The sequence below is a fragment of the Myotis myotis genome, unplaced genomic scaffold, assembly GCF_014108235.1.
Source record: "Myotis myotis isolate mMyoMyo1 unplaced genomic scaffold, mMyoMyo1.p scaffold_m19_p_10, whole genome shotgun sequence".
NCBI lineage: Eukaryota > Metazoa > Chordata > Mammalia > Chiroptera > Vespertilionidae > Myotis > Myotis myotis.
The window spans coordinates 67,025,191-67,052,257 of NW_023416314.1; the positions used below are offsets into that span (position 1 = coordinate 67,025,191).

General features: G+C 52.8%; 2 protein-coding genes across 8 annotated transcripts; one reads left to right on the plus strand and one right to left on the minus strand.

The window, feature by feature from the left end:
* Positions 1-206: 206 nt before the first annotated feature.
* ZNF408 (zinc finger protein 408) lies at positions 207-5,377 on the minus strand. The gene is given in 6 exon segments (XM_036326012.1): positions 207-1,782; positions 3,039-3,168; positions 3,170-3,299; positions 3,513-3,574; positions 4,565-4,842; positions 5,112-5,377. Coding segments are annotated over 6 exon segments (2,175 nt in total). The 5' UTR covers positions 5,161-5,377; the 3' UTR covers positions 207-256.
* A 142-nt stretch (positions 5,378-5,519) lies between these two features.
* On the plus strand, positions 5,520-25,763 carry ARHGAP1 (Rho GTPase activating protein 1). Of its 7 annotated transcripts, none has more exons than XM_036326028.1 (15): positions 5,555-5,640; positions 8,345-8,423; positions 9,362-9,543; positions 9,767-9,862; positions 11,165-11,194; positions 16,755-16,842; positions 20,870-21,001; positions 21,368-21,454; positions 21,656-21,754; positions 22,582-22,689; positions 22,769-22,845; positions 23,039-23,116; positions 23,565-23,693; positions 23,853-23,956; positions 24,077-25,763. In XM_036326028.1, the coding sequence occupies exons 3-15, from the start codon at positions 9,411-9,413 to the stop codon at positions 24,254-24,256; spliced, it is 1,341 nt and encodes a 446-aa protein (XP_036181921.1). In that variant the 5' UTR covers positions 5,555-5,640; positions 8,345-8,423; positions 9,362-9,410; the 3' UTR covers positions 24,257-25,763. The 7 variants fall into 7 exon arrangements, with proteins under 7 accessions (XP_036181925.1, XP_036181919.1, XP_036181924.1 ...); XM_036326027.1 differs by having other exon boundaries at positions 8,345-8,420; XM_036326026.1 differs by lacking the exon at positions 8,345-8,423 and having other exon boundaries at positions 5,521-5,640.
* Positions 25,764-27,067: the final 1,304 nt, after the last annotated feature.

The window sequence follows — 27,067 nt, forward strand, 5'->3', positions numbered from 1 at the left end:
GAGCACCTTGTGGAGTTTCTAGGGAAAGATTCAGAACAAGCTCTCCCAGAAGTGGATAAAAAGATCTTAGGAGTTTACCCTATAAAGTATTGGGAAACAAGGTGGTGGTGGTGCATAAGCAGGAAGGGAAGTCCTGGGCCTGCTTTTCCTAGCCGACTCTAATCTCTAACAGGCAATCCAAAGAGAAAGAAGATCCAGACACCCAGCACCTAGGAAACATAGTTTTATGCAGAGCTCTGCTAGGGAACGGCGAGTGTCAGGTGCCTGTCTCCACCTCCACCACTTCTGCCCAGGGGCTAAAGCCCATGTCCTTATGGATGAGCAGCAGGCTGGGGGCGGGGCCCGGTTCCTCTGGCACCACAAAGCACTTATCCTGGCTCTCAGAAATGGTGACCTCGAAGACGTGCCGGGTTGGGGAGACATCCTGTTCGTTGCATGTGTCCAGCACTTCTGGCTCAGTCTGTACTAAGACCACAGTGGGCTCAGAAGCAGCCGGAGGCACAGCAGGTGGGCTGGAGGATGCCCCGGGCTGGTGACTGAGCTGGTGCCGCTTGAGGCTTTGGGGCAGGGTGTAGCCCATGCCACAGGTGGGGCAGCGGTAGGGCTTGTCAGCCAGGTGGGATTTGAGGTGGCGCCTCAGTTTGGTAGCCAGTGTGTACGCCCGGCCACACTGGGGGCATGGGAAGGGCCTCTCCCCCGAGTGCAGGCGCTCGTGAGCACGCAGCGTGTGTGGGTCTCGGAGGGCCTTCCCACACACGGGGCACAAGTGGGCCTCCCCGGTGTGGGAGATGAGGTGGCGCCTCAGTTCAGGAAGCTGGGGGAAAGCATCAGCACAGTGTGGGCAGCGATAAGGGCGCTCCCCTGTGTGCAGACGCAAGTGCCCGCGTAGGTTGCCCCGCTGGCGGAACGCCCGGCCACAGTGTGGGCACAGGAAGGGCTTTTCCCCCGTGTGGAGTCGCATGTGGTTCCGCAGAGAGCCCTGGTTGGCCAGGGGCCGACCACATATGGGGCACGGGCATGAGGCAGAGGCAGATGGCACCTGGTGGGTCTTATGATGCAGTCTCAGGGAAGGCCGGCGGGCGAAGGCCTTGCCACACTGGTCACAAGCAAAGGGTCGGGCACCTGAATGTACCACCTGGTGCTCTTTGAGGTCTCGCCGGGTACCATAGGCCTTGTCACACTGTGGGCAGGGAAAGGGCCGTACCCCACGGTGGCCCAGCATGTGGGCTTTGAAGCTCTCCTCCGAGCTATAGCTCTTGCCACACTCAGTACAAAGGAAGGGCTTGTGGCCCGTGTGTATAAATGCATGCTTCTTCAGGTGGCACAGTTGCAGGAACGTCTTGCCACATTCCCCACACCGGTACTGTCGCCCCCTTTTCAGGGAGCTTCCCGTTGGGACAGGAGGGCTCCCCAGGTGTGCAGAGAAGCTGGAGTGCTGCTCTCCATTCTGCAGGGCCCTGGGCTCTGAGGTCTTTGCTCTGGGTGGACACTGATCACTGAGGGTATATAACTTCTTGACCAGGTGAGCATGCTGCTGGGTGCCGCCGGCAGAAGATGAGGAAGTGGCCTCACTGCTCTCTCGGCCCTGCTGGGGAGTGGAGCTGCTCTGAAGTTCAGCTGGCACCTGTGTCTGGGGTGGCTCCTCCTCATCCATACTCCCATCCTGAGGCAATGGGCCAAGTGATAGGCTCTCCTTGGAAAGTTGGTCCTGGGTTTGGGGCTTAAGTCCAAAGCTCGCCATACTCTCTGCCTGGATGCTGGGGGGTGATTGGTACCCAAGATCTGCAAAGTAAGAGTGGAGTGATAGGGTCAAGAGATTGTAGCAGATGGTGACAGTGGTATCACTAGGAAATTATAGAAATGTGTCTTTTCCTATTCAGCCCCTAGACTTCAGTGGGAGCAATGACATTCATCTTTTCCCTGGCGCACGAGCCCCATACTCCATTTATCTTCCTGTCCAGGCGCAGGTGCTTACTGGGGAAGCACTCCTGGAAACCACAGTGTCCAGACGTCTGGACAATCCCTAGAGGAAGGCCATCTCAGAGTCCCCTTGTTCTGCCTCTGGAGACATGAACTTACGGTAAGTTGAGACCACTTCCTCCTCACCTTCGCTCATTTGAAAATAAAGAAACCAATCTCCACCCCAGATAGAAGAATCATAATGAATTGAAAACTTATACACAACTTGCTGTCTTCATCAACATAATCTTACTATTCCCAGAAACTTATTCAGAAGATAAAAATTGCAAATATTGCCGTAACTGGTTTTGCTCAGTGGCTAGAGCAGCCGTGGGCAAACTACGGCCCGCAGGCCGGATCCGGCCTGTTTGAAATGAATAAAACTATTGGAAAAAAAGACCGTACCCTTTTATGTAATGGTGTTTACTTTGAATTTATATTAGTTCACACAAACACTCCATCCATGCTTTTGTTCCGGCCCTCTGGTCCAGTTTAAGAACCCATTGTGGCCCTCGAGTCAAAAAGTTTGCCCACCCCTGCGCTAGAGCATTGGCCTGTGGATTGAGGGGGTCCCAGGTTTGATTCCGGTCAAGGGCATGTACCTTGGTTGTGGGCACATCCCCAGTAGGAGGTGTGAAGGAGGCAGCTGATCGATGTTTCTAACTCTCTCTCTCCCTTCCTCTCTGTAAAAAATCAATAAAATATATTTTTAAAAAATTGCAAATATTTATATGGTTGATTCCAAGGAAAAGACTCATCACTCTTCAATAGAAAGCATCAAATGACAGTTTATACCCCAAGACTCTGAGCCTCTTGCCTGAAATTTCTAGCCTTCCTGTGTCCCTGAATCCTAAACTACTATTATGTCCTGCTCTTATCCCACACTGAAAGATCTACCTTATACCAGACTTCAAGTTTTCAATAAATATCCAGGCTTTGCCCTACCCCTTCAGAAAAGCTACCAGGGCTCTGTAATGTGCTACCTTACCTTCTTCAGCCATAAGCTCTGCTTTGGCTTATCAATAGTTGTTTGGTGATAATTTGGGAAGTCAGCATTTACTATAGTATTTGACACATACCTGTACAAGGTTCTCCTGCATCCTCCCCAGGAGAGGCCACTTCCTGCTGTACAGCAGATTCCACTTCTGTCACCACAGCCATGGCTGCCTCTTCTTCTAGCCTGGACTGGGTGGGGCTGAGGCGCTCAGAGGGAGACCGGGGGCCACAGTAGCAGCTCAAAGCCTGGCAGCACGACTCGGTACACCTGCAGGTGGAGCCTCTCGCTGATCCACACCGGGGCCACGTTTCCCTCACCCTCCAGCCTGCCCCGCTGCACCAAACTGCAAAGCAGAGCAAGAGCGAGCTCAAGAGACCCTCTTCAAGTGGCCCTCTCTGTAAGCCCGGTTCTCGGCCAGCCTGAGTCCTAAGGACCCCCTGCCTTTGATCACTGGGAAAGATCACTGTGTGGGGAATTACAGTCAGCTTCCAGGTCCATCCCATGCCACAACAGAAAGCCGCAAAAGAACTTGACTACACACTCTCCTGGAACTTACCTGGTCCAGCCTGAACTCCGCTCACAAGCACACACGTCTCCCCACAGGCCTAGTGACACGTCCTGAAATAAACCAATAAAAGGCCTTCTCCCATGTGTTTGAGGGGGCCGGAGTGGAGGAAACAACAAAAACAAAACAGACGTAACCTCTCCTAAGATCTCAGATGAAGCCCCTGGAAGGTTAATGGTTTCTGGTTCTGCCTATACTAGACTGTGCTGTCTGACTTTCCATTCAGTAAAAAGCCAAAAAGACTGTCCCCACACCTCCCTCCCAGGGTGTGGAGAATTACTAAACTGAACACATTACTCCTTCTAGTAGGTACCAAACAGAAAAAGTAGTAAGAGGAATATCAACTCTTTTTAGTACTTTTTATGCAATAAAACCCTTTACCCGTGCCATTTCATCAATTGCTCCAAATAATCCTGAAGGATTAAAGGAAGGAAATAGCCATTCCTTTATTTTACACTAGAGGCCTGGTGCACAAAATTTGGGGTGGGTGGGTGTAAGTCCCTCAGCCCAGCCTGCACCCTCTTGCAAGCAATCCGGGGCCCCTTGGGGGATATCCGATTGCCAGTTTAGGTCCGATCCCTCTTGCAATCCAGGACCGCTTGCTCCTAACCGTTTGCCTGCCTGCCTGATCACCACTAACCACCTCTGCCTCGGCCCCCCCTGGCTTCCTCCGTTTGGCTGTCTGGTCTAATTACCATATTATGCTTTTATTATTATAGATAAATTAAATGAAACATGCCATTTAACTAGCTTACATACTACGGCTAGGATATGATCCCCTGGCTCTCTAATTCCAAAACCTTGGCTCTTGACTTTCATCAACAGTGACGCTATAGTAACCCAGCTTTTAACAACTTTTTGCACCTCGATTCCTAAACTACTGCAGGTGAGGGGAAGAGACAGTTCTGAAGGAAAGGACAAACGCATCTCTTAATCTCCAGAAATGCCCTGCTGCTTCTAACAAACCGGAGAGCTGTCCAGAAGCTGTCTGAACCGCTTCCAAATTTCCAATGACAAAGATGAGACACCCTATCCCTGCACACCTCCTCCTGCCGTGGTTGCACTCCCTCGTCCTTCTGCTCCGAGGCAGCCTCCTCTCCCAGCGGCCCCCAGAGCAGTCCTGGCTGCAGAGGCTTCCCGACACACCAGACCCCCAAGCGCTGTTTCTCCACGAGTGAGGGGCCAAGGGCTAAACCCTGGGGGAGGGTCTTTAAAGCGTGGACGGCTCGGGTCGGCCAGGCCGGACGGTCTCTGAGGCCCTGAGCACGGCCTTCTGCAGAAGGGCTCCATCCTGAGCCCGGGTCCGGGCGCGGCTCGGGGTCTGCAAGGAGATAGGAAGGCCATGAGGGAGTGAACCAAGAGGCCGTGAGTTAGGCGTGGGAGGCGAAAGCCTGAGGGGTCCATCAGGGCTCCCAGGAAGCCCCTGAGAGATTTGACGGGGCTCGAGGGCTCTGAAGAAACCCCCAGAGACTGAGGGCACCAGAGGAGGCTCCGGGCTCGGGAGGGAAAGAAAGGGTCGGGAGCAGAGAGTAGACCGGAGGATGTCAAGTGTATCCAGGCCAGGGGTCGGCAACCTCGCAGGTCACTCACCCAACTGCAGGCTCTCCCCCTCCAAGAGCAGCTCCGCCGCCGCCTCCATTCCTGGTCAGGAAAGCCCCTCCGCCGGAAGTGAGCATCGCCTTCTCGGCTCCTCCCGGAAACAGTCATGGCCCGCCAAATTTACTCTCGGGGAAGCATCGTAAAAGTCGGACTTCATTGGTGCACAGGACCGGGAGTTTGGCGGTACCGGTGAAGCAAAACCCTGTCGGGGAACAGTACGGGTTTAGGATTCCGGAGGGCCACCGGAGGGTCGAGTCCCAGAGAAAGAGGAACGAATCGTTCCAGCCGCCTCCTTTTGGGAGGGATGAGTCGGACAGTTATGCCCAGGCGGGCGCGTACCGGAAGTGGGCTCCAGGAAAGGCCTTGTTTGGAGCGGGGAAGGGGTCGGAAGTGGGTTGGAGGTGTGGCGGAAGTGGCTGAGGAGTGAGGAGACGGGGAGGAGGCGGTTCCCTTTTTGCAGCGGAGCCGGATGTTTGCCGAGCTTTGACAGGCGTGGCAAAAGGAGCGGAGCGCGACCGCGGTGAGCTGCTGGGCGCGGGGTCTCCCCGGGTGGTGATGGGGGAAGGGAAGGGCTGGGCCGGGCCGTCTGAAGGGCTGCGGTCCCGACGGGGAGGGTCCGAGGAAGGGAGGAGGGGTGGAACGGGACCTGGGAGCCTGGCCTTCCTGCTGCGGGAATTCTGTCCCACTCACGGGTCCGCAGGGAGAGGACTCGGCTTCCTTCGCTGCCTTCCTCCTGCCCTCCCTGGTGCAGAGTCCCAGTCAGATCGCTGCCATCGAGCAAGCCCCTGGGAAGGGAAAGGCTCGCTGCCCCGATCTGGCGAAACGCGAAGAGAAAGAAATTTGGGGGAAGTGTTCCATCCTGCCACCTATTAGGCCACGCTTTCATCTCAGTTTCATAATCAGTGCACCCAATCCGGATTTTGTAAACCATGGCGCTCTGTGCAAACGTGATTGTACTTGAAAGTCTTGCTGTTGTAGGATTTGCGTTTTCACCGTGTGGAGCTCCTAGGCGGACGATCCCAAGGCCAGAGAATGCGATTTCAAGTTGTTACCTCAGTTAAGTTCGGAGGAGATCAGAGGAGAGGCTTTATTTTGTGGGTGTTTTGTTGTTTTGTTTTGTTTTTGTGGAACCTCTCTGAGTCTTGAGAATCGCATGAATGAATTACAGTCACTTAGAGAAATATTGAGGGATTGCTCTGCACACTGGGACCACCTTAGACAGACATGGATTAAAATCTTGACTCTGCTGTATGGCCCTTGGCAATTTGCTTAGTTTCCTGGCGCTCACTGTCCTCACACTGTATAATGGGCCCAGTCGTGCATGCCTCTCAGATGCTGTTGTAAAGTTAAAAGGTAATTTTTGTCCAGTTCTTGGTGCTATACAGCCTTCAACAAATGTTGGTTCCCTTCTCCACTTAGGAGGTGGATTAATTCAGTAGCTACATGTGTCAGATGTAATTCTGAATAGGTCAGGGGTTCTTAAACAGAGAGTCTTAGAGGACATGCGAACCACTTAAAATTGCATACAAGATTTCATGCAAGTGCTGATCTGTCTTAGGGAAAAAGACCACAAATTTTGTCAGAATTTCAGAGGTTCATATGAACCAGGTGGTCACGGTTCCATTCCCGGTCAGGGCACATGCCTGGGTTGTAGGCTCCATCCCTAGTGTGGGGTGTGCAGGAGGCAGGCGACCAACGATTCTCTCTCAGCATGCATGTTTCTATCTCTCTCTCCCTCTCCCTTTTTCTCTGAAATCAATTTAAAAATTATTTTAAATGAATAAGTAAATAATTCGGAGCGGTCCAGACTTCCAAAGGTTAAAACCTGTAGGTAAAAACTGCCTAAAGTGAATCTTGAGATTTTTATAAAGGCAGATTTTTACCTACTGAGAAGGGAAAACAACCTCCCAGTAAGAAGTATTTTGCAGCGCGGAGCAGGGCATGTAGATCCCTGGAGTCTTAGGCAGCCAGGATACTTACTTGCACTATATGTCAGAGTTTCCTCTTGCTAGCTTTCTCACCCTCCCACTGAGTGGGAGCTAAACTTCCAGGCTCACAGGGGGCAACAATTGTGGGTTGAAGGGTGGTGAGAGAGGCCAGTGGAGCTGGGAGGTGGGAACAACTGTGATTAGTTATTCTGGAAGAGGAGGTTATGGGGGAGCAGGGGTCAGTTCTGGGAGAACTGACAAAATAGAGGAGTTACTGGAAAAGAGGTGGACTTCCAGTTCTTTCAAACTGTAGAGGATGACCGTCTCCCTCACACATACTTCAGCTACCAGCTGTTCCTTCTAATCCTGCTGTTCACTGCAGCACAGTATTTAGGACCCTGAAGAATTATATTTGTGGAAGGAGCCGTCACTTCTACAGATGAGCACATTTAGGACCAGATAGGAAAAGGACTGCCCAGCATCTTTGCAACTCGTTGGTTTAGGCAGAACTGTAATCCAGTTCTCCAAATACCTCATCCCCTGCCTTTTTCATTGCATCAAGCACCCACTGTGGGCAGGGCTGAGGGAGCACTTGGTGCCTGGGTAATGCCAGAAAGAAGGGAAGGAGAGAAGGCTCAAGTCTGGAGAAGGGTTACTTTGAGCTGCATTCTGTCCCTAATATCCAGCTGGGGAGCGAGGGGGCCTTTAGCGGAGCCCTCACAGCCTCCTGGTTGAATGTAGGGAGGAGTATGTAGATGAATCAGCGGTGAAATCCTCAAGACTGAGGTTTGCCTGCCTTAGAAGGTTGAAGGGGACTAGGGGGGCACAGAGTGAGGGGCCCAGCAGCAGTCCGCAGGAGAAATGCATTCCCAAATAGGAGAGAGTCTTCATTTGTGTTCTTGGGAAGGGACTTACATTTGGCGGTAAGCAGCAATAGTGAATAAGGGTAGCAAAAAAGACCAAAGGAGAAGAAGAGGAAAAAGGTGGATTTTTGTTGTTGCTGTTTTTTGGCTGCTCAGCTTTGGCTCGGGAGCTTGAAACAGCTTTTGCCACTGAGTCGGTATAGTTGCCCTGGTAACAGGATGGTTGTTGCTAGTTACGCAGAACCAGTTTACCATCTAGAGTCCTTGGCTGTGACATGTGCAGCAGGTTGCCATGCGACCTCCGAGTCCCGAGGTGTTCAGGGTCTGAATCCCCGGTGGCAATTCTCTCTTCCTACCCCTGCCTGGGTCTCGTCTGCATTCCTTATCTGCCCTGATGGTTCTCTGACCATATATGTCATTTTTTGGACTCCAGGAATGCAGCAAGCTTAGAGCAGCCTCTTTGCGGTTGGACTGACTGGATTGAATTGAAGCTGCACTCCGTTGCCCAGGTGGTGAGCTTGTGATGAGAGAGGGGTGTGCTTCCCATTAGGGCTGAGGGCAGAAAGTGCTGCCTCCAGGCTGCGTGCAGCACACATCCTTATGGCCAGACCCCAGACCTGGGCAAGCCCAGCTTCGGAGTGGCTCTTCTCCTTCCCTGCCTGTTCTGGCTGCTGTTCTCTTTTTCACCTCTTGTATCTCAGCATTCTGATGATGCCATGAACTTCCCCCTGTCCCGTCTGTGCCCTCCAGCCCTTGGGGCAGTCTGTTGACCTTAGCCACCTTGAAGTTAGTGCCTGGAGCTCTCGTAGATGAGAGTGGGCTTGGGAGCCCCCAGGACCCTGCAGATTGTTTGCTATGACTGGCAGGCAGATTCCATCCTCTGCTCCTGGTTCCCTGGGCAAAGCCAGCAGAGGCCTATTTTCTAGGCCCCATGTGGTCTTTGGCCACCTCCTCTTCCCCAAGTCAGGGGTCAAAGATAGAGTAGCCAGGGCCACAGCTGACCTTTTGGGGTTTGGAGCATCCATATGCTCCTTAGATTTTTATACCACCTCTACCCCATAACTGCTAGGGTCTGGAAGCATTCTGTGCTCTCTGACCCCTTAGGACAGGGGCACGGACCTCTGCCTCTGCAGCTGGGATGATATGACTGAACCAGCGGGGCAGTAGGCAGTGCAGGGCCTGGCACGACTCTTCCCCATCCAGCTGGAGGACCTGAAGGCAGGCGCTGAGCTGTGCCATCCTCTGCCCAGCTGCCTTTTCTGGCAACATGTCAGACAATTGTGGCGCCAGAAGAACCAGAAGCTACATGGAACTCTTGGCAAGGATGAGAAGTGTTCAGGGACAGGGGAGCTTGGGGGAGGAAAGAGTGGGGTAGGAGGCTTGCTATAGCAGTTACAGGTATAAAGAGGGTGTTGCTGACCCTCTTTACACCTATAACCGCCTCTCCCAGGTTTCTCTTCAGGTTCCGTGGGGTGAGGCTGTCGGGGACGGGCTCAGCTATGGACCCACTTTCAGAGCTTCAGGATGACCTGACCTTGGATGACACCAGCCAGGCTCTGAACCAGCTGAAGCTGGCCTCCATTGATGAGAAGAACTGGCCCTCAGATGAAATGCCCGACTTTCCCAAGTCAGGTGGGCACCACTGGATCTCAGGCAGCTACAGGCACCTTAGATGGGGAGACCCCTTTCTGCTGGGGGGAGACTCTGGGAGGGCAGATGGGGGCAAGCTGACCAGCCCCAGCGTGGGGCTAGGAGCACAAGCCTTCCTGGGGAGAGGGCCCAAGAGCACAAGTCTCAGGGAGAACACTGGGCCAGCCTAGCCCAGACTACCCCCTGACTTTGCCATGTTCCTCAGACGACTCCAAAAGCAGCTCCCCAGAACCTGTCACACACCTGAAGTGGGATGACCCTTACTACGACATCGCCCGGCACCAGATTGTGGAGGTGGCAGGTAAGCACCCCCAATTTTGCACCTTTTTCCTCATAGTCTGCACTTCTGGCTTAAGGAAGCCAGTCCCTTGTACCACAGGGTAAGGGAAGGGACTCGGGGAGGGGCCATGCCCATTCTGTAGTCTGACCCCTGGCCCTGGGTCTCCTGAGCACCATTCTTTAAACTCACCACTTGATTGTGGTGGCCACTTGGTCTGTTCACCTGCAACCACTTCCTAAACTGTGACCGCACTGTCTCCATTGGCGGATGGTCTGTGGGGGGCAGTGTGGCCTAGTGGCTTTGAAGTTAGAAAATCCTGGTTTGATTTCTAGCTTTGCTCTCTGAACTCATTGCTTCTGGACAGGGCTGTTGAGAGAACTGCAATAGGGAATGTATGTCAGGGCCTAGCCCAGAGTACATAGTTAGCCCTGAATAAGTGGTCATTCACCTCCCTTCCCTCTGCCCTCATGCCAGCTTTCCTACTCCCTTAGTTACTGGAGAGCAGGCAGGTGCCAGTCCCTCCTACCTCCAAGGAAGTCGAAGTCAGGGGCCATATGACCCCGGAGCATCAGGTTCCCAGCAGGTGTGTTACCCTGTTGAGAATGGGTACAGAGTAGCCCCGAGGTCTGGCCTCCATGTGCTCCCACCCTCCTGTTCATAATGCAGTACCCAGAAGACTCCAGGGCCAGGAGAGGTAGCAGGGATGTTGATGCCCTGGTTTCTGCCCTCAGGGTCCTACTGCTAATAGAGGAAATTGATTGCAAGATTCTTTGTCTTTTTCCTAATGGTTTTCCATCCTTAGTGAGGCCAGGCAGCTATAAGCAAGAGTGACAGCATGGCCCTGCTCTGAGTCACTGGAATGGGCAAGGGGAGCAGGGAGCACATGGTCTCTGGACCCAGTGTGGTGCTGGCCACGGGGGCTGGCGGCATCTGGCCTCTCCTCAGTGCTGGGCTCAGAGGTTATCCCTGATGTCAGAGGTATTCCCATGACATCTGTGTTCCTGGATCCTGCCCAGGTCTGAGTTGGGGGCCTTGGCTGTGGCCTCTCTCATCCCAACAGAAGCAAGGCTGAGTTCTTTCCTGATCTGTTCCTGACCTGGGCACAGGACAGTCCCCTGAAGGTTCAGAACTGTCTCTCCTCACTACCAGAAAGGCACCTGATTGGAGCACGGGGGGAGTGGGGAGGGTGCCTGACGTGAAGGAGTCTATCCTGACATCCTCCTGGCCTATGTGGCCAGGTCACAGGAGAGCAGGCCGTCCTCTCCCCAGGGGTGACCCCTGTGCCCCTGCCAGCAGAGCTGCAACATGTTTCTATTTCCCCAGGGTGTGATGAGCCTGAGGGGGCCCAGCCAGGTAGGTGTGTTCCTGGCTCTCCCTGCTTGGCCTCTCTGGGCTGTGGCCTCTCTGGGCTGTGGATCAGGAAGGGCTCTTGGGGCCGCTTAATTGCAGCCCCACTCTAGGGAGCTGGCAGTGGGCGGTGCCTGGGAGCCGGAAATAGCAAAGAACTATGGGTGGCAGCTGTGTGGCAATACATCCAGAACCTAAGGGAAAGAAGCTTCAGGGACGGCGGGGCCTTGTCCACAGAGGTAGCGAGGGGGTTGGCTGGCTCTGAGCAATGGCCTGGCCTGCAGGCTGGCTCCTCAAGCCTAAGCTGAGTGCTGCAGGCGCAGTGCCCCTCTGGTGGGGTTGGCCCCCATGCCTGTGCCTCTCTGACTGCTGAGAGGAGTTTGGATTGGCACTGCCAGAGTGAGACCTGTTTGATGAGACCATGGTGACCAGCTCCTGGGGGGCCAGCTTCCTGGCATTAGAAACCAGACAAGAGCCCATGTTGGAATGGAGGCTGGGTTATGTCCCCACCTCCTCTGCAGCCTGTTATCGCTAGCGGTGGCTGTCATGCTCCACTGTCACATTGAACTCAGTCCACATGGTTCTTCCCAGTGGTGTGCTGACAGACGTGGCCCTCCTGAAAGGGAAAAAAAGGCTATTGTTTGTACCATTTGAAATTTCTACCATGGCAGATTTCAAGCTACGAACACGCTATTGAAGTCAACTGGCTTGCAATATTCCTGACAGTTTAACAATATAACAGATACATGAGCCGGCTCCAGGACTTTGCCCAGCCCCCACCTCCCTTCTCCTGGGCCTGCCCTGCAGGTTGTGGGCGGGGCTGGTGGCTGGCCTGGCTGCCCCGCAGTTCCCAGAATGGCTGCTGGAGGAGCTGCTGTTGCTGATTAACACTCAGGCTACCCTGGGAGGAGAATTCTTGATCGGTATCTGGGGAATGCACAGGCTTCATTCTCAGGCGGCTGGTCTTTTCCTGGTGCTTTCCACAGCGCTGTGCCTCCTCCTCATTGAGCCCTCCCCCAGCTCTGGGAACACTAGTGCTGCCCCGGCTCCTTCTGTCCCTTCAGTCTCCAGGGCAGAAGTCCACTCTCTTCTCAGATCAGGAGGGGAGTTCTGGGCCTTGTTATGTACCTTTTTGGAGCAGCAGTCACCCTGCCTGCTGGCAAATGCCTGGGTCACCAAAGGACTTGGGCACTTGGGTAGGGTGGGGGCGAGACCCTCAGGTTGCCCATACCTCATTCCTCGCCTGTGTGTTGGGGGTGGGGTGGGGTGGGGGGTGGGGGATCTTGCCTCACTACACCTCCTTTTGTCCCCCACCTCCATCCTGACTTCATTCAACCTTCCTTTTTTGAACATCTGCTCCGGATTGGGCCTCCTAGTCAGCACTGAGGATTCAGTGAGGGAAAATACACACTCCTTCCTACAAGGAGTGTCCAGTCCAGTGAAGTGGTTCTTAAAGCTGATCTTTGAGAATGTGAAAAGTGTAGACCTACTGCCCTAGAAAACACATGCATGTGCTTATAATATTTTTCATATGACATCATGGCATTGGTGGGTGCCCATAGGGGAGCCATGGTTGAGGATCCAGTTTCCCATGTACAAGGTGTTGGGCCAGGCTCTGGTGGGTGGAGCACAGGCTCTGGTCCTTCACCCCAATTGCTTGCTTTACCAGTTACTAGCTCTTCAAATTCCAAAGCCCAGTGAGCTTAGACTTTCTTTCCTGCCTAAGTCCTCAGGTCTGCCAGCCAATGAGCGCTGCCTTACTGTTGGGGGCAGGCATAGAAAGAATCTCTTGTAATACCCATGCTCCTCCCAGAGTTTTACCCCACATCCGGGGCATTTCCTGTTTAGAGGGGAGTAGGCAAATGATGTCCCTCCCTTCACAGGCTCGTGGTAGGAGGCCAGGGGTTTCTAAAGCTCTAGATTGTACATGAGGCTGGGCTGGCCAGTCTAATCCTTTGCCCTAGTCTGCTCTTCGATCTCCTGTCAGATCCCTTGGGAAGTAAATCAGAGTAGACCCCAGAGGCTGCCCCTTCCCCCACTGGCCTGGAAGGAACCCAACACCAAGATCTAGGCTAGGGTATGAGAGAGAGCAAGTGGTATCCGGTTCATCAAAATAGACCTGCTTCCAGATGAACTGCACCTTCTCCCCCTCACACAGGCTTGCAGAGGTTTCTCTGCCTGTAAGTCTGGAGAAATTCTGCCCCAGACTATGGGAAACTCACTGCCTAAAGCAGTCTGATGACCTAGAGGTCATGAACACTCAGAAATAGAATGTGCGTACTATGTAGTTCTGACTGGTGTCTTTGTGTGGACTACCAGCATTTATTGAACACCTGCCACATGCTTGGCTCTGGACTGGCATGAAAGATTCAAAGATGGAGCTGCTCACAAGCCAGTAGAGGAGACAGGCACATAAACAATTACACAGGAGAGTCAGAGCGTCATGGATAATGGTTCATGCTTGAGCCATGAAAAGGGACAGCTGACTTGTCTAGGGAAAGGAGAAGACATAGGCTTCTAGAAGGAGATTATGCCCTGGATGAGTCTTAAGGATTCAGAGGAGTTAGCCTAGAGGAGGGGGGCAAAATTGTCTAGAGAAAGGTCTGTCTAGCATGAGAAACAGCCTACTGTGGACAGGGCTGCAAACACTGTTGTGTCAGAAGTGTGCACAGTGTGAGCCTGGAGAGGCAGGAGCCAAGCCTGGACAATCCCGTGAGCCATTCCAAGGAATGTGGCCAGCAGGACTGGGCCCACTTCGCCCACATTTCAGAAGCCTCCTTCAGCCTCTCCGTAGATGCTGGCCCCAGCCCTAGAGAACAGAGTCAGAGCCTTGGCAACCACTTTGGAAAAGCGCTGATTCCTGAGTGAAGTCACTGACCAAGAAGCATCATCAAGGTCATGGCTTATTCAATACGGAGAAGACCCTCAGCAAGGCCTGGGGGATCCTTAGTCCTCAGAGGGAGTGGAGGACAGACTCTGCACTTCGTGGGTTGTGTCAGTAGCTTTCTATTCGCCTCCAAAACAGTCAGGGTTAGGCAAGTGTGGTTTGGTGCTCTGCAAAAGCGTGAGGGTGGAGCCGAAGGGAAGGTAGGGACCAGGTCTTGTCCCCATTGATCTTTGCTTGGGGTTCCTGATCCATGCTGACCTGGAAGAACATCTCACTTTTAGGGAGGAAAAACATACGTCTCAGTAGCTCCTTGGTTTCATGACAAAGTCAGATGGTCAGGCCTTCAAATTATGGCTAGCTTTGGACAAACATCCAGACACATTACATCCAAATGAACATTTTCCCACAGCGTTACAAACTCCTCTCAATTTCACGTTCTTTGGAATATCCTTAATGAGAAAGGATATGATTTTTAGAAATGTCCAGAATTTAGAGGCAGGTGTGGTTAATCCTATCTAATGAAAGAGAAACATGGTAATTAGCTGTACCTCCGCTACCCTTCCCATTGGCTAATCAGGGTGATATGCAAATTAACTGCCAGCCAAGATGGCGGCCGGCAGCCAGGCAGCTTGAAGCGAACATGAGGCTTGCTTGCTTCAGTGACGGAGGAAGCCAGGTTCCCGCCTGCCGCTGCCGGCCTCTGAGCTTACAGTTTAAGAAACATTGTTACAAATATAGAAGCTAAACAAAACCCCAGAAACCTGCTTTCAGCCATCAGAGATCTCAGAGCTGGAGTTGAAACAGTGTTTCGATTATAGAACCCAAACAAACCAGATACCTGCTTTCAGCAGCTGAGGCCTCAGAGCTGGAGCCAAGCCTCAGAGCTAAAGCTGGCCCAGAATTAAAAAAAAAGAAAAAAAGCGGTTGGGAGCTTCAGTCAACTGCCAGCCTGAAAACAGCCCTCAGCCCTCACCCTGACTGGCCAAGCACCCCAGTGGGGACCCCCACCCTGAAGGGGGTGTGACCAGCTGCAAACAGCCATCAGCCCCTCACCCAGGCTGGCCAGGCACCCAAGCGGGACCCCCACCCTGATCCAGGACACCCTTCAGGGCAAACCAGCCGGCCCCCTCCCGTGCACCAAGCCTCTATCCTATATAGTAAAAGGGTAATATGCCTCCCGGCACCGGGATCAGTGTGACAGGGGCAGCGCCCCAACCCCCTGATCGGCCCTGCTCTGTGCGTGACAGGGGGTGGCGCCGCAACCTCCCCATCGACCCTGCCTTGAGTGTGACAGGGGGCGGTGCCCCAACCCCCCAATCAGCCCTACCCTGAGCGTAACTTGGGGTGGCATCGCAACTCCCTGAACTGCCCTGCTCTGTGCATGACGGGGCGGTGCACCAACTCCCCAATCAGCCTTGCTCTGAGCCTGACCAGGGGCTGCACCTAGGGATTGGGCCTGCCCTCTGCCACCCGGGAGCAGGCCTAAGCCAGCAGGTCGTTATCTCCCGAGGGGTCCCAGACTGCGAGAGGGCACAGGCCAGGGGGTGGGAGGGGAGCCCCCTCCCCCCCCCATGCACAAATTTTTGTGCACCGGGCCTCTAGTAATTCTAATAAAATCAGAAAGTGTTGTTAGTGGTCAAAATGAGACTACTGTTGCCCTAGCCAGTTGCTCAGTGGTTAGAGTGTTGGCCTGCAGACTGAAGGGTCAAGGATTTGATTCTGGTCAAGGGCACAGTCCCTGGCCCTGTTTGGGGCACGTGTGGAAGGCATCCAATCAATGTGTCTCACATCAATGTCTTCCTCTTTCTCTTTTCCTCTCCCATCCTCTCTAAAAACCAAAGGAAAAAATATCCTCAGGAGAGGATTAATAAAGAAAAAGAAAGAGAGGGAGAGACACTATTGCTAATCAGGCTGATTTCCTCAGTGAGGTTTTCCAAATATACACTGCTTAAAGGGGATGCTTCTGAAATAAGTGTGACTTTTAAGGTGACTCCTTGGCAAAACAGTTGCTTTGAAGGATGTGACATAAAATTAGCCATTTCTAATTGTACAATTTGGTGGTATTTAGTAGTCACAATGTTGTGTATCTCCATCTCCATGTACTTCCAGAATTTCACCCATACCCTTACAAACCCCGTACTCATAAGCAGTCTCTGTTCTTGCCCTCTTAGTGGTCATGACAACCACTAATTTGCTGTCTTTATGGATTTACTTATTCTAGATAACTCGTATAAATGGAGTCATACAATATGTAGCTCTTGGTGACTGGCTTCTCTCACTTAGCATAATGTTTTCAAGGTTCATTCAAAGTGTAGCATGTATCAGTACTTCATTCCTTTTTATAGCTGAACAGTATTCCATTTATGGATATACCACCTTTTCTTTACCCATTCATCTGTTGATGGACATTTGGCTTGATTCTATCAGGTGTGATTTTTTCTTTTTGAAAGTCATGTTATTTCTTTATACCTCAGCCCAGTATCCCTGAGAGCAACCTGTCCCTCTTCCTTCAGCGACACCCCCTCAAGTGCAGGCAGCTGCCCAGAGGTGCATCTGCATGGCCTGCTCTGGCCCCTGTCTTAAATGGTACAGGTCTCCAGGCCTGGCACCTTTCAGGCCCTCAGCCTGCTTCTCTTGGTTCATCTTTCACCCACCATGCTCCATCTTCTCCACATCTAGGAGATGACAAGTATGGACGGAAGATCATTGTGTTTAGTGCCTGCCGAATGCCTCCCAGCCACCAGCTGGACCACAGCAAGCTCTTGGGGTGAGTACCCATGTGGAAGGTGGCGGGACCTGTGCCCAGATCCCCAGTTTGGCCTGTTGTTGTTTTCCTTATTGTCCCTCCCTGTGTGGGGCCATCTCCCGCCCTGAGGGAGTCAGTCCTGGGCTAGGAGTTTTTAGTCCTGGAAAGTGTGACCTTGGCAAGTGTCTTGTCTTTTTAAGTCCCTTTTTCTTCACTTTCCCTAGGGAATATTCACACAGCCCTCCTTCCTTGCAGGAGTGAAGATACTGTGTGTGAAAATGCTTGGAAAAGTAAAATCCTGTCCAAATGTGAGGGCTAATCTGGTTATCCAATGTGGTTGTCGTTCCCCATTATGTGCACAAGTAGTACTATCTTATTTGGTGCCATTGGCGTCTGTACCTGCCTGGATACTGTTGGCTTTATGTATAAAATAGCTCTGGTTAGTCTGAAATCTCCTGATGCAAGGCAAGAGGCTGATTGAAAGGGGGGGTTTGAATGTGGCGGCCACGGGGAGGTTCCTGCCGGGGTCACCTGTGTCTCTTGGCACCAGTTACAGCCATGAAGAAACAGGAAAGATTCCTGCTTCCGTGGAGCTCACAGTTCTATTGAAAGTGGGCAATTCCAGAATTGATCGGCCATACCGTTGTCATTGTAGTAATGCCTGCTTCATTGCCCTGGTTCAGCTTCCTTCTCAACTTGCCTGTTGCCACTTGGAGTACATGTTGGCTCCTTACGGTGCCAGTGGTAACAGGGGGTGCTTCCACTTGGGCTGTTTCCTCATGTGCGAGTATAGTGTGGTTTTAGCTGCAGGGAATGACTGAGGCTGCAGAAGCCGTGGTGGAAGTCAGCCTACACTGCAGTGCCATTGAGGAGCCAGGGGCTGCTTACATCATCCTTAGAACCAGAGCGTTTATTTTCCCTCTTCGAACAAAAAATATGTTTGCTGTAGTTTTACCATATAAGGTACTTTAAAAACATGAAAAAAATAAAAAAGAAAGCGGGAGTTTGACAAGCCTTGTTCCAATAAACATTACTGAGCCACGGCTGTCAGCCCGGGGCCCACAGCAGGGGCGGGACTCCACGGAGACAGAGCCCTACTGTGCTCCTCACTGTGTGTACAGCTATGGTCTTGCACTTCTTCCCTGACCAGTTGAAAACACTTCCTGAAATTGGAAATGTTTGCACTGCCCATACCACCTCCTTGCAGTTCTGAATGGCTCTGTGCCTGTAGGGTGTGTGAGGGTCGGGACAGCCCAAGGGTACAGTAGCTGAAGGGGAAGGACTTGGTTGCTGAGTCTCTGTAGCCCCAGGGAGCCAGGGCCAGACCCGAGTCTTCAGCATGTGCAGTCTTTCTCTGGCCTCCTGAACCCTCCTCCCACCAGCTCCTCAGACGGGCAGTCCAAGAGTAGGCCACGGAGCTCAGCCTGAGGGTGACTGAGTCTCAGCCTGAGGGTGACTGAGTCACCGTCCCTCCACCCCCTCCGCCTCTTGTTTTATCACTTCTGACAAGGCAGTGGAGAGACTCCTGGCCAGATAATAGCCCGAATGGGAGGAAGTCAGAGGGTGGGGATGGGAAAGCACCCGGTTTTCAGGAGAGAGCCTGGTGGGTGAGGGGCACCCATTCTGGGGCTTTGTCTGACTCCAGGAAGCCCCCTGCCATCCTGTCCCTCTGTCCCACACAGATCTCCCCTCCCCCACCTGACCTGGTCACAGTCCCTACTGGGAGCAGAGAGGCACATCCATCAGAGGTCAGGCCTGTCCTCTGGTTGTCAGATTCTCTCTAGCTTGGCTTTCCCAGCTGTCACCCAGGTCTCGGGGTTGAAGCAGAAAGTGCCTGCACCTTGGATGCAGAAGCCCGATTAGACTTCACTCTGCCTCTTACTAGCTGTGTACTTGGGGGTGGGTCTCTTCTGAGCCCCATAAAAATAAGAAGTGTGCCCACCTCACAGGGTTGTTGTGGGCATTAGATAAGATATATACATGAAATGCCATTGTATCCATTTGTAAAGAAAATTATACACAGCTGTACAAAAATGTCGCCCATAAACCCCATCACCCATAGAGAAAACCACTATTAATATTTTAGTGTATTTGCTTCCTATTTTTTCTTATAGCATATACAAGCTCTATAGTCAGTTTTGTATCTTATGTAATGTTTTTATCTTCTGAGCATTAAACATTCATCAAAGACATCCTTTAAAAATTTTTATTGACATATGATATATATACAGAAAAGTGAACCTTGTGTGTACTTGATGAATTTTGAAAAACTGAACCCACCCGTGTCAGCCCCTCCCACAAACCTCCCTTCGCTCTTCTAGTCACTACCACAAAGGGCAACCACTGTTCAGACTTCTCACTTCACAGACTGGTTTTGTCTGTAGGAGCATCCTGTGAGGTATTCTATTTATAGATGTCTTGTGATTTATTTAACCAATTCTCTGTTGTTGGATAGCTAGCTTGCTGCTCAGTTGTTGCTGTTTTTCCATTATAAAACAGGCTACAATGAACAGCCTTCTACAAAAATGTTTCTGTTCATCTCTGCTTCTTTCTTAGGGTCAAAGAGTAGGAACATTTTATAGCTTCTGATAGATATCACTTTATTGCCCTCCTAGAGGTCGTAACATCCATCAAAGGATGAGTGTATTTTCACTACAAGTATTGCTATTTTTTAGTTGCAAAATGCCATCTTTTTATGTGAAAAAACCTTTCTTTGCATATTGTGAAGTGCTCAGTGTATCTAAGGGGTAACGTATTGTGTAATAATAGTGATTGGGATCAGAGTAATAATTCATCCCTAGATACTTCACTTGCCTGCCTGTGCTGGCCGAGCCTAGCACCCATGGACCATTGCGTAAGTTACCTTCTCTAGGGTAGATCAGGAGGTACCTGGACACTAAGTCGCATCCTTGGGCACTTTGGTTCCTTTCTCCTTTCCCTACCCCCTTGGAAGCCCCTGTATTTCCTGCCTCCCAGCCTCCAGTCGTGATCCTGCTGAGGCCTGGGGCTGGCTACCCAGAAAGAGGGCATTCCACTGGATTCCTTCCTTTCTGGATTCCTTGTTCATTTTCTTTATACTTCTCCACCTTAGGGGGGCTCCTCACCGTGTGTGCTTCTTTTGGAGTGGTAGATATGTTATGAGCATAGGGAACCTGAGATGTGGCTCTTTGGTCCACAGAAAGCCCAGGGATTGGAGCAGGGACGGGGACCCCCTGGCCACCCCGGTCCCCTCTCAGGGGCAGTGTTTTACAGCCTGTGCTAGGAATTCAAGTATAAGCGGGAGAGCTGCATTGTGGCTGAGAACGCAGGCTTGCCTAGCTGGTTTGGCCCAGCAGACAGAGCCTTGGCGTGTGGACTGAGGGTCCCAGGTTCAATTCCAGTCAAGGGCATATGCCTGGGTTGCAGGTTTGATCCCAGTAGGGGGCATGTAGGAGGCAGCCGATCAATGATTCTTTCTTATCACTGATGTTTCTCTCTCTCCCTCTCCCTTCCTCTCTGAAATCAATAAAAACCAACTTGAAAAACAAAAACAAAAACGCAGGCTTTGGCGTTAGATAATTCACCTCCAGGCTCCACCATAAACTGTGACCTTGGGTATGCACTTGACCTAAGCCTCATTGCCCTCATGTGTAAGAAGAGGATAATATCAGCCTTGATTGTTACAAGGAAGGCATGAGATATTAAGTGCTTGGCAGACGCTAAAAGCTTGATATTGATAAATGGTATCATTATTATTGATTTGACAATCCTGTGAGGGAAATGTTATTCCTGTGTTTACTGCAGCTATGTGAGAGGGCTTCAGTTAGAGTCTTGGTCTCCAGACTCCTGGTCAGTGCTCAAAACTGAGAGCTGTTGTTATCATTGCCCCGCCCAACCCCAACCCCTCCACAACAGCATGGCAACTGCTGATGCAGCCAGGATGGATGGTGCGGGGCCAGGGGTCTTGGGGAGGGGGTTTGATATAAGCAGATTCCTGGGGCACCAGGTTCTGTCTTAAAGGGCCCCACCTGTGTACAGGGCAGGCCTGAGCAGGTCTTTTCTCTTGCAGGTACCTGAAGCACACCCTGGACCAGTACGTGGAGAGTGACTACACACTGCTTTACCTGCACCACGGCCTGACCAGCGACAACAAGCCCTCCTTCAGCTGGCTCCGGGATGCCTACCGGGAGTTTGACCGAAAGTGGGTTGGGGCCCAGGGGTGGGCTCCAGGGCCTGGAGCAGGTGGCTCTGGAGTCAGCAGCTCTGCCAGGTTCTGGGCTGCCCTGTGCTTGGGCAGGAGCTTATTCCATGCCAGGGGAAGTCAGGGTAAATGCAAAGAATCAGAAGTTGGAACCGCCTGGGCTCAAATCCGTTTCTCTACTTACTCATTCTGTGACCTTTCATGTTACTTAACCTCTCTGAGCCTCCGTTTCCTAATCTGTAAAATGGGGCAGCAATGATACTTTGCAGGCTTGCTATAAGGAGTGAAATCAGAAGATGTATATAAGAACATACTCTGTGTCTCCCGTGCCACACCCACTCCTGAATTCCCACTCTACCTCCACAGGTACAAGAAGAACATCAAGGCCCTGTACATCGTGCACCCCACCATGTTCATCAAGACCCTGCTCATCCTCTTTAAGCCCTTCATTAGGTGAGCAGGCCGAGGGCGGGGTGGTGGTCTCCCCGTGCTTCCCCTTGAACTCTGAAGCAGATGCCAGAGGAGGCCAAGCATCCTGGGGACACACCGTTTGGGGCTAGGCCTCTGTCTGATCTGGCTGGGCTGCTGAGGGGACAGTGGAGGTCTGCCGAAGCCGGGGCGCTCCCCAACCCATGCCCTTTCCTCCATCGGCAGCTTCAAGTTTGGACAGAAGATCTTCTATGTGAATTACCTGAGTGAGCTGAGCGAGCACGTGAAGCTGGAGCAACTAGGGATCCCTCGCCAAGTGCTCAAGTGAGGCTGGGCAGGGGCTGTGTGTGCCCACTGGATGGCATCTGTGTACACGCGTGTCACGTTGGTGGGGTGGGGTGTGCCGGCCAAGGGGAGAGGAAGCCTTGAGAATCCCAGGATAAACAGAGGAAGCAGATGTAACGACTGAGAGACAGCACATGAGGAGAGAGTGTGAGTTCAGATTCTGTTTTTGTCACTTAAAGTGACCAGATCTCTTTATTTATTTATAAATTTTTATTTATTTCTGAGAGGAAGGAAGGAGAGAGATATAGAAACATCAGTGATGAGAGAGTATCATTGATTGCCTCCTGCATGGCCCCCACTGGGGATCGAGCCCGCAACCTGGGCATGTGCTCTCACCAGGAATCGAACAGTGACCTCCTGGTTCATAGGTTGATGCTCAACCACTGAGCCACGCCATCTGGGCCAGATCAGATCTCTCTAAAGCAGCAGTTCTCAACCTGTGGGTCGCGACCCCTTTGGGGGTCGAACGACCTTTTCACAGGGGTCGCCTAAATACATCCTGCATATCAGATATTTACATTACGATTCATAACAGTAGCAAAATTACAGTTATGAAGTCGCAATGAAAATAATTTTATGGTTGGGGGTCACCACAACATGAGGAACTGTATTAAAGGGTCGCGGCATTAGGAAGGTTGAGAACCACTGCTCTAAAGACTTTACATTCTCCTGTGTAAAGCTGGGTTGTTACATAAATCCAATGAACTAGCCTGTGTAAAAAAAAGCCCAGGAAGTGCCTGACAAATGGGTTATCATAGCGTCTACAGAACCAGGCAGAGGGCCTGACCGTCCCATCTGCTCCCCAGGTATGATGACTTCCTGAAGTCCACACAGAAGAGCCCTGCAACAGCCCCCAAGCCCATGCCCCCACGGCCCCCACTGCCCAACCAGCAGTTTGGGGTCTCACTGCAGCAGTGAGTATGAGAACGGGGCACCTGGCACCTGGAGCCCAGGACAGGCTATAGACCCCACTCACTGCCCTTGTGCCCACAGCCTCCAGGAGAAGAACCCAGAGCAGGAGCCCATTCCTCTCGTGGTCCGCGAGACGATTGCCCACCTGCAGGCCCACGGTGAGTGCCAGGGCCCACCTGTCCCTACGACCTGCTCAGGGTCCCCCATCCCCTCAAGAAGGGGCCAGGCATGGCTGGGAGGTCCCATGCGCACCCGCACTTGCACTGACCCTGACTGGAACCCCCAGATGGAATGGTGGGGAGTTACATGTGCCCCAGAATTCTGAGGCTCACCAGGCCCCCTGTTTCCCAGCTCTCACCACTGAAGGGATTTTCCGAAGGTCTGCCAACACCCAAGTCGTACGGGAGGTACAGCAGAAGTATAACATGGGTGAGTGGTCCCAGGGGTGTCTAGCTCACGTGTGGGCGCTGGGGTGGAGGGGTTGGGGGCAGGTGTGTGACTGTTAGGGGCTTCCCTGCCTTTTGCTGCCCTATAAACAAGGGTCCCAGGCTCCGTTTCTGTCAAAGGTTCTATGGCATCTGCTAAGATAACATGGTACCTCTCCCACCTGGCTGTTCCAGGCCTGCTCCCTCATTGGTCAGGCTCTGGGTCCTGGGTTCAGGGTCATTCGGAGACAAGGAATAACTGTGGTGGGAGTCCCACTCCACCCAGTGGCCTGAGTCTGCATTCCCTGGTCATAAAGGAAGAGGTGATGGCAGGTGCAAGAGGCTCTCCTGGAGGAGGCCGTCTGAGGACGGTCAGGCAGTGGGGACTCCTGGGCCTCTGGCCTCCCAGCTCCGCCCAGCTCCCCTTCATCTTCCTCCCCGCCCACCTCTAGGGCTGCCTGTGGACTTCGACCAGTACAACGACTTGCACCTGCCAGCGGTCATCCTCAAGACCTTCCTCCGGGAGCTTCCTGAGCCCCTGCTCACCTTTGACCTCTACCCTCACGTAGTGGGCTTCCTCAGTGAGTGCCTCTCCCATCCCAGGTCTGAGCTGCATCTGCTGGTCTGTGCTGGACTCGGAGCAGGCGGGTTTGGTTAGGGTCTCCCCCCTGGTCTTGTGTGAGGGCTACCTGAGCCAGCCAGCCTTGGGCCCCTGTAACCCAGGCCCCCATTCCTCATAGACATTGATGAGAGCCAGAGAGTGGAGGTGACGCTGCAGGTCCTCCAGACGCTGCCCGAGGAGAACTACCAGGTGCTTCGTTTCCTTACTGCCTTCCTGGTGCAGGTGAGTCTGCCTCTCACCTGAAAGGGGGGAGGAGCACTGGCCCCTGCTGCTCTGGTAGCCGGTTGCAGGACGTGGGAGCTGGGTCTGTGGCCCTGCTGTAGCCCTGATTTCCCTCCACAGGTTTCTGCCCAGTGTGACCAAAACAAGATGACCAACACCAACCTGGCTGTCGTCTTTGGCCCTAACCTGCTGTGGGCCAAGGATGCTGCCATCACTCTCAAGGCCATTAATCCCATCAACACCTTTACCAAGTTCCTCCTGGACCATCAAGGGGAGCTGTTCCCTACCCCTGGCTCCTAGGGGCTCAGAGCACAGCCCCTGCCCACCAGCCCCCTTCTCTGATAGCCCTTCCTCTGGGAGCCCCAGTTTGGACTCCTGCCCAGGAAGGGGTCATGAGGCCCGAGGAGATGAAGCTGGAGCCAGCCAACTGGGCAGCTCCTCCTCCCCTTCTTTCCAGCCCACCTCGCCGGCCCTGGAGGCCTTGCTGTTACCATGGGACATTTTTCTTCGCCTTATACTTCTCCTGCCTCCTTGGATCCCAGGTTCCTGTGGGGCTGTGCAGAGCTGGCCCTGGCCCTTCCAGTGGGAGGACTGGCTCCAGCAGTCCTTTCCTGCTTTCTCCTGCCTCTTTCCCTGGCAGCTGCAGATGCCAAAATCACTGTCAGCTGGGATGGTAGCTGGGCTGATCCGCCCCCTCCTGATTGCCTGGGAATGAAAGGCTGAGCTGGCTTAGGCAGGCCATGCTGAGGCTCCTCTCTGTCTGGGTGAAGGCCTGGGTGCAAGCCCCCTGCTCTATCCTCCCCTCAGCATGGGTACCTCCACCGCTAAGGAATTCAGCCTGGAGTCTGCTTCCTGTTTCTGCCTTTTCTTCCACGCATCCTGGTCAGCTTTTCCCATGTGGCACTGCCCCCAGAATGTTCTAACCCCTGCTTCTGCTTGGACGCAGCTTGGATGACATGGCTGAGTTCTTGCATCCATAAGAGATAGATAGCACCCCGGGTACCTGAGTAGGGGAGCAGGCTCAGCCTCTATGCCTTGTCTAAGGACAGCCTCTAGGCCAAAGGCTCTTGCAGTCCTGTGTGTTGTGGAGTCACACTGGTCTCTGCTCTGGCCAGAGATGACTCGGTGCCTCAGGATCGCAGTGGCTCCTTCCTCCTACGGGGGCTCCTGAGGGGATGGGCAGAGATTTTGCTAGTTAGGTCTAGCAGCCTTCCCCAGGGAGTAGGAGTCCCAGGCCCTGTTGTCTTTCCGACAACCTGGACTCCAGTGATGATGGCTGTCCTGCATTCCAACTGTATCCTTTCTAATTACACTCCTTCCTGGTGAACACCGAGAACGCCCCCCCTTCCTGTAGTCTTGACTTCTGGCAGGAGGGAAAACCCTGAACAGTGACCCTGTCCCCACAGCCATGGCCAGAGCCTAGAGCCTGCACCATGGGGGTCCTCACTGACCAGCCCAGCTCCTTTTGGGCGCTCTCCCAGGGCACTGGTGTCAGGACTCCTGGTACCTGACTGGCTGCTGGTTCTGTTAGTCCCTGTGTCTCTAGCCTGGGTACAGGCCTGTGCTTCCTGCCCTACTTTGTGTACCAGGTGTTCACAGCCCCTTATCCTGGGAGCCTATGGATCTATTTGGTCTTCCCCTTTCCCTGCCCCACTAGTCAGTGGGGACTGGGGGAAGGGCTTGTACTGTGAATCAAGTGTACACATTCACACTTCATGAATTCCTTGGCATCAATCATGTATTTCACCTCTGCACTTTTTGTATTTCAATAAAAATGGAGATGGAAACTGCCCATCTGACTATTAAAGAAGTGGGCATGGAGTTTCTGAACTGGGTGGGAAGCGTGTGGCTGCGAGAGAGAAGATGGGGCCTCAGGAAGTCCCTGCCCAGTCCATCTGACCCCCTTCCTCATCTGGTTCACGTGTGTGTGGGCATGAGACCGTCTTCCAGGCTTAGAAGTGTGAGCAGTCACCTTCCAGTGTTGGCACCTGCAACATTCCAACTAGCCGCCATGTGAGTAACCTCTGACCACGGACTCTCCTGTCCCCCAAATGGAGTGGGCTTTGGTGGACAACAGCATGGGTTTTAGACTCAGACAGGGTTTGAATCTTCGTTTCCTCGCTTGCCACCAGCTCTCACTGGTAATCGTTGTAAAATTGGCCCCACCTCAGACCATTCCTTCATTTGAGGACCAGAAATAATGTGCACAGAACAGTGCCCTGTGGTAACGAAATGACCACATTTCCCAGGTGAACAAAGCGACAGTCCCACCCTGTGCAGCAGCTGGGCTTGAAGCCCTCACCGGGCATCCCCATCTCCTCTGAGAGCCTCCGTTTCCACCTGCCATGTCCTTTCATGGAGCCATGAAAGGTCCCGTTTTCCTTTCCTCTTTTGAGGTTTTGCTTTGCTTGAGTTAAGATGGTAACATTTGTGTGTATTTTACTGCAATTTTCTTAAAAAGTGGTTTGTCACTATGAGGGCAGGCCAGAATTTCCCTTGGCACAGTGGTCAAGGTCAGGTTCCAACAGTTAGCTGTTTGCCTGCCAATAGCAATCAGGAGGCCATGCGGCCTCAGCTGGGCCTGTTCTGTTTTCTCGTCATTGCTTGCTTGGGCTGGGGGAGCTGGGCCAGAGCTGCAGGATCAAGCCACTTTGTCAGGATGGTGGTTATAAACACTGGCACTGAGCTCCAGGAAGCTAGTCCCCTTGCACACTGTGGCCCTCGTCCAGGTAACTGAACAGAAGGTACTGGCGGCCTCTCAATGGCTCTTCTCTGCTCTAAGCTGGGTGACTGTTTAGAACACAGGGGTGTGACCCAGGGCAACAAGGAAGGGAGCAGGAGACGGAGAGAGCTGTTTACTTGGGTTGGGCTCCTGGCAAGGCCTCTGCTGAGTGACTCAAAAGCCAGTGTACCTCTGCCTTAGTAACAGCAGGTCTCGGGATGGATTGTAGGGATATGCTTTAAAGGGGTACGACATGAGCTTCAGAGCTGGGGACACTGAACACTTTGCTTTTGGGGGATCCCAATTGAAGGTCAGGACACCAGGGAATGTTTGCTGCCCTGCCATTTCTAACCCAGGGTTTCACCAACTCTATCCTGATTGGCTGAATG

Coding starts and splice junctions, on each gene's coding strand:
- ARHGAP1 (XM_036326026.1), top strand. CDS start 9,411: ATGGACCCACTTTCAGAGCTTCAGGATGACCTGACCTTGGATGACACC. Junction 9,863..11,164: donor CCAGATTGTGGAGGTGGCAG/GTAAGCACCCCC, acceptor CTATTTCCCCAG/GGTGTGATGAGCCTGAGGGG. Junction 21,002..21,367: donor TACCGGGAGTTTGACCGAAA/GTGGGTTGGGGC, acceptor CTACCTCCACAG/GTACAAGAAGAACATCAAGG.